The sequence below is a fragment of the Gymnogyps californianus genome, chromosome 29 (genome assembly GCF_018139145.2).
Source record: "Gymnogyps californianus isolate 813 chromosome 29, ASM1813914v2, whole genome shotgun sequence".
Taxonomy (NCBI): domain Eukaryota; kingdom Metazoa; phylum Chordata; class Aves; order Accipitriformes; family Cathartidae; genus Gymnogyps; species Gymnogyps californianus.
The window spans coordinates 824,558-830,891 of NC_059499.1; the positions used below are offsets into that span (position 1 = coordinate 824,558).

General features: G+C 58.2%; 1 protein-coding gene across 2 annotated transcripts in view; it reads left to right on the forward strand.

The window, feature by feature from the left end:
- MEF2D (myocyte enhancer factor 2D) overlaps positions 1–6,110 on the forward strand; it is a 33,145-nt gene extending 27,035 nt beyond the window's left edge. For both annotated transcript variants that reach the window (XM_050912265.1, XM_050912266.1), the window contains 3 exons: positions 732–861; positions 4,003–4,252; positions 5,755–6,110. In XM_050912265.1, the coding sequence (XP_050768222.1) occupies positions 732–861; positions 4,003–4,252; positions 5,755–6,085 (711 nt within the window). In that variant the 3' untranslated portion in view covers positions 6,086–6,110. The remainder of the gene's footprint in view (positions 1–731; positions 862–4,002; positions 4,253–5,754) is intronic.
- The last annotated feature ends 224 nt before the right edge of the window (positions 6,111–6,334 follow it).

A 6,334-nucleotide genomic window follows, 5' to 3' on the forward strand; every position in this document is an offset into this window, starting at 1 on the left:
GAAACTGGTGTGCACTGGTCCAAGGGCAGAATTTTTCCACAGTGGACCTGCTAATGCCTGAGTCACCCAAACCTCATGAGGGCACCGAGCCGGCAGGTAGCTGGGCACTGGACTTTAAGGATGCCAGAGTGCCTTTAAAATCCTGAGACCGATGCTCAGCGTCTTCAGCTTGCCTTAGAGGCAGGGGCCTCGTTCTTGGACATCAGTGCTGCAAGGAGGAGGATGTGTCAGCTCTGTGCTGCGTTAGCCGGTCCTGGTTTGGTTTGGTACCTTTCCCACTCCCCGAGTAGCAGAGCAAACCTCACGTGCATCCTCTGGAAAATAGCGACTCTTCTTTTTTACATCAGAAGGAATACAGGCTGAGGCATCCCGCTGTTATTCCCCCTCCATGCACGCAGGGACGTTGCTGGTCCTTGCGGGTGAAGCCCAGTCCTGGGCAGAAAGGTGACCCAAGGCCAACGCCAAGTGACCTGCAAATGAATGTCACAAGGGTCCTAAATGTCTGTAACTGGTGTGGTTTGCACTTTGCTTTGTTGCAATGAGGAACGGCCAGAGGATCAATCCTGCTTACTCCCGCAGTCTCCGTGATCAGCCTCGGCCGCTTCAAGGGCTGGTGCATGCCCGGGGGTGGGGGGCAGCTGCAGACCGAGGTTTTGGGGGGCCACAACCCATGGGGACGACAGAGTAAAATGCATCTGGGTTGTAACTCCCTCTCCCGTTTGCTTCCCCAGCAGAACACGCAGCGGTTAGGTGTCTCCCAAGCGACTCACTCTTTAACCACACCGGTTGTTTCTGTGGCTACTCCGAGTTTGCTGACGCAGGGGCTGCCTTTCTCTGCCATGCCCACGGCGTACAACACAGGTAAGAGCGCACAGCCCGGGTAAGAGCTTTCCGATGGATAATATAATACGAGAGGGAAATGTGCTGCGGCAAGCACGTGCCTGGCTCTCCCTGAGCAGCTGCATCATCACTCGTGGAACTCGCTGCCGCAAGACGTGGTCGAGTCCAAGAGTTTCACAGGATTAAAATCAAGGGGAAACTCATTATATAAATAATGAGAACTCACTGTCATATCCAGAAGGGCTGTGAGGGCATGATTCTGTCATTCTATAGCCCATTGCACTGTGCTGGCAGCGTGAAGGTGCTTTTAAGTGGATGCTAATTACAGCTACACCCATCTCCAGGCTCTCGAGAGCTCCGGGTGATGTTGTCATAGGGGCTTAATGAAAATGAGCGTCAGGCCCCCAAAAGTTTGGGAAGAATGCAAACCAGCCTGCTCGTAGGCACATCAGATTCGAGCTGGTGGGGTTCGAGCCGGCCCGAGGCGACAGTTAGGGCGCGCTTGCCCGAGCGAAGGCGTTGTTCGTCTGCGACCCCGTCGAACCTCCGCGAAGACTTTAAGGACTTGCTGGTTTCCTGCGTAACTCACGTTGGCATTTGCTCAGAGAAAAGTTTGCAAAAATGTAAAAAGCTGCTTGTCTGGAAGAACCCAGAATAGGCGTGTTGGGAACTCCCTCCCCTAATTAGTAGGTGTAGCCCAGAAGATGCCTGTTTGTGCGTGACGAGTAGGCTCCTCTCCCTGCGTGGAAGTCATCGTTGGCCGTGTGGTCCAGCAGCCAGGCTGTGTACGGCCCAAGTCCCCAAAATAGGTTTTAATTGAGCCCTGTGCTGCTGCCACTGAGGGCGGAGCGGGGGGCTGAATTTCAGCTTTCTGTATTTCTTTTTTCTCTCGCAGATGACCACAGGCAGGGAAGCGTTCCCACTCGGGCGCCTTCGGTGTCTGTGGCTGGGATGTTTGCTAGAGATAGTGCAGGGGGTTATCATCGCGTAGATGGCTGTAGGGTGCAGATACCCTGAGCAAACTCCAGGCCCGGGGCATTGCCGCTTGTTCTTTCCAGGGCTAACCTATTAATGGGGTGGGAATTGTCTCAATTTCAGGCCGGTGAGGTGGTGTTGAGCTTCGCGCTGGCCAGGGTTGCGTGCCCTTTCCCGTGCCTGCTCTGCAGCCCGATTAAGTCAAACCCGACCGTTTGCAGCTTTGAGATACGGGATGGCTCCAGTTCAAGCTCTCGGCGTTAGCTGCGGAGGCGGCTGTCGTAACCAGTGGGTGTCAGGAGCTCCTAAACCAGAATGGCTGGGTGCTGGGGGTAAAGAAGGGTGCAGGGCAAAGAACCTAGTCCGGGGACTTTCTGTAGGGTGTGCCTCGAATCAGCCCGGCGGCTTTGGCAGCGGTTCAGCGCCTTTGCAGCCACCTTTTTGGGGTTCTGCTGCCGCCGCCGGCAGGTTTGGCCCCGCTGGGGTGGGGAAGGCTGAAATGGCCAAGACGCCCCGAACGACAGTGAGAAAGGGGGAGCGAGGGGGCGAGGGGAGGGAGGGCGAGCGTTCCATCAACGCTCAGGGCCTGTGGGTGTCCGTGTCAGATGCCGACGCGGCTGACCAAGGCTTTGACCATCTCCTGGAAGAGCAGTTGCTTCCCCCCCCCCCCCGCCCCGTGCTGCATCACCGCAGGATTTCCCACCCTTTGTAAAATTCCACACCACCACCACCACCACCCCCCGCCCCGTTTTTGGGATGCTCAGCTGGGTTTTGGGGTGCTCCCGGTGTCGTGCGTGGGAAGAGCATCTCTATCCCCTCCCCATGCAAGCCCGGGGGGGGGGTACCGGGGTGGGGGGGGGCAGCGGCGGCTGCTGCGCGGCCCCGGCGGCGGGCGGAGAGCGCCCCCTAGCTGCCGCGCGGGGCCGGGCCACGCGGCGTGGGGCTGGGACACGCGGTGTGGGGCCGGGCCACGCACGGAGCGGGGGTGTGTGTGTGTGTGTGTGTGTTGGGGGGGGGGGTTGTTTCAGCAGCTACCGGGGATTTCTTGCCCCGGGGCGGGGGGTCGGAGGGGTCTGTGTGTTTCACAGCCGGGCGTCCTGCGCCGGAGGGTGTCCGTGTGGGTTTTTCACCCGCCACGCTCCGTCCTTGGGTGGAATCGGTGCGGGGCTGCACCGGAGGGTGTCCGTGTGGGTTTTTCACCCGCCACGCTCCGTCCTTGGATGGAATCGGTGCGGGGCTGCACCGGAGGGTGTCCGTGTGGGTTTTTCACGCGCCACGCTCCGTCCTTGGGTGGAATCGGTGCAGGGCTGCACCGGAGGGTGTCCGTGTGGGTTTTTCACCCGCCACGCTCCGTCCTTGGGTGGAATTGGTGCGGGGCTGCACCGGAGGGTGTCCGTGTGGGTTTTTCACCCGCCACGCTCCGTCCTTGGGTGGAATTGGTGCGGGGCTGCACCGGAGGGTGTCCGTGTGGGTTTTTCACCTGCCACGCTCTGTCCTTGGATGGAATCGGTGCGGGGCTGCACCGGAGGGTGTCCGTGTGGGTTTTTCACGCGCCGCGCTCCGTCCTTGGGTGGAATCGGTGCAGGGCTGCACCGGAGGGTGTCCATGTGGGTTTTTCACGCACCGCGCTCCGTCCTTGGGTGGAATCAGCGCGGGGCTGCACCGCGGGGTTGCGTTTGCCGTTGCTGCGCTTTTTGGGGGGCAATGGTAACCAGTGGGTGTTGGATGGTGTGGAGGTAGGAGGGGGTCCTGTGAGCGGCTCGTGCCTTGAAGCTAGAAGACGACTAGATATAAGGCAGAAATGTTTTTACGCTGAGGGTGCTGAGGCACCGGTACGGGTTGCCCGGAGAGGTGGGAGATGCCCCATCCCTGGTGACATTCAAGGCCAGGTTGGATGGGGCTCTGTGCAACCTGATCTAGCGGAAGATGTCCCTGCTCATGGCAGAGGGCTTGGATTAGATGACCTCCAAAGGTCCCTTCCAACCCAAAGCAGTCTATGATTCTATATGATTCTAAGAGATGCGTCCTATGGCCAGCATCCCTGTGCCAACTCCCAGCAACAGCTGATATTCTGTAAGCTGTGGCTGGTTTGTGTCCCTCGAGCGGGTCTCCATCTTCTTGCAGTGCTCAGGGCTCTGTTGGAGTAGGTTTGACATTGAAATGACTGAAGGGCTCCTTCCTTTCCAGATTATCAGCTGACGAGCGCTGAGTTGTCTTCACTGCCAGCATTCAGCTCACCTGGTGGGCTGTCCCTTGGCAACATCTCTGCCTGGCAGCAGCAGCAGCAGCAGCAACAGCAGCAGCAGCAGCAGCAACAACAGCAGCAGCAACAGCAGCAACAGCAGCAGCAACAGCAGCAGCAGCAACAGCAGCAGCAGCAGCAGCAACAGCAGCAGCAGCAGCAGCACCTGGTTCCTGTATCACTAGGAAATTTAATGTAAGTGAAATGGGTACCAGCGACCACTCAGTTGGTGTTGTAAAAGGAAAGAGGGAAACGAGGAATTCCGCCGAGGTGCCAAACCTGCAGAACCCGAGCTGTGACTCCTCTGCCGGGTTGTCGTCAGCCTCCCACTGCGGGGCCCCGGCAGTTACAGTGGGTTTAGGCTGTGCTTCTAGGAGGCACAAGCAGACGTGCCCACAGCCGCCGGAGGAGCCAGATCAGCCAGCTCGTGAAGTTTGGGGAATCCTGTCCCTACCACTGTCGTAGGAGTGACCCGGGAGTCCCTAGATGAAATCAGGGCGGCGGTGTGCTAGGTGATGCTCTCTGAGAGCTGCTTCTTGCTGTCTGTCCGCAGCAGGAGGATTGCTCTCTTCAACTCATGGTGAGGGAGCTGAGATCCAGCAAGAGCCAGAGTTAAATGGGATGGTTCTTGCAGAATAAGATGTCTCCCTGTTAGTGTAGAAAGAGGGTAGCTTTTAATATTGAAAATTAATTGCTTTACTCCAGGGAAAAAAATATAGGCACTTGCGTATTGGAGCAGGTTTTCTGAAGTGGATCCGCTTTTAGTCTGGAATAAAGCATCCACACGCAGAGCTTTTTCAGAGTATCGTAGTCAAAATAAAGATTTAAGCAACTTGCCCGCGATCACGCTAAGACCGTGGGACAAAAAGAGGCAGGAATTGAAGAGGGGGATTCAGTGACTTTGTCCCAAAGCCAGCTTAGGAGTAAGACTCTGACATCCCCAGCTTGAAGTGCCAAGTGGGTGTATGGATGCACCAGGCTTTTGCACAGCGAGTTCAGTGCGTTTCCCCACTGCCTGGAGCACGTTTTCCAGGCAGGGCAGGCAGCAGCTTCCCCAGCAGCTGCCTGGACGTCCTGCACTAGCGGGACTGCAGGACGTGCCCAAAGCCTGGACGAAATTTTGGGTTGGAGTAAAGAGGCTGAAGAGATTCCTGGCTTGGAGCAAAACCGCCCATCCGAGCCCGCTGCCGGATTTGTGCAGCCCACGGGGGACGCTGGGGCAGAGCCGTAGGGGTGCCCACGGGACGGGGGTGTCGCAGCCTGTCCCTCTCCTCCATGCGTTTGGGTCGCTGCTGCGGGGACGGCGGGCGGGATCGGGGCTGGATCGCGGGGTGCTGGTGGAGGAAGGATGCTGCCCGCAGGGTTGTGCAGGGTCTGATCCTGGCTCGGCAGCGATGCGTCATGGTGAGTGCACGGATTATGAATTCTGGAGTCATCATAATTCGTAATTCTAGTCATGAATCCAGATTAATAATCTCATCCAGATTCATAATCTAATCCAGATTCATCACTCTGGATTCATTCAGCCGTGGGGTGTGCGGGTTATGAATTCTGTGGATTGGAGGGTAAAAGGCCACTGAAAAGATGAATAATGAGAGACTTCCCGTTATCTCCTCCTCCATCTGTTTCTCCCCCTTCCTCCCCTCCTGCTCTCCTCCTCCTCTCCCAACCTCATCCCCCACCTTCCGGATGCCCAGACAAGGGAGTCACTTGTCCCACACCACCACTTTGACTGTCAACACCAACCCCAACATCAGCATCAAGTCGGAGCCCGTCTCACCCAACCGGGAAAGAAACACTGCCACCCCGCTCAGCACTTTCCCCCACCAGCCCCGGCACGAGCCCACCGGCCGCTCGCCCGTCGACAGCCTCAGCAGCAACACCAGCTCCTACGAAGGCAGCAGCGAGCGGGACGATCCCGCCCGCCCCGATTTCGGCTCATCCCTGGGCCTCCTGCGACCCACCAGCGAGCCCGAGGGGGAGAGCCCCTCCGTAAAGCGCATGCGGTTGGATACCTGGGTCACATAACGGGTCCCCGCCGTCCTTGGGAACGCCGCCGGCTCGCAGCGGGGCCGTGGGGAGGGGGTGGGAGGGATGGGAGGGATGGGGGGGGGGGGGGGGGTGCAGGGGTGAAACGGGTTATGGGGATGGGATGGGGTGGGGTGAGGTGGGGTGGGGGGGGAAATTATCATAAACTGCCTGAGAAATAGCTTTAGGATTTTGTAGGCATTCATTCTAGCGCAGCAGGCAACGCACGCAGTACATACGGCGCTCCTC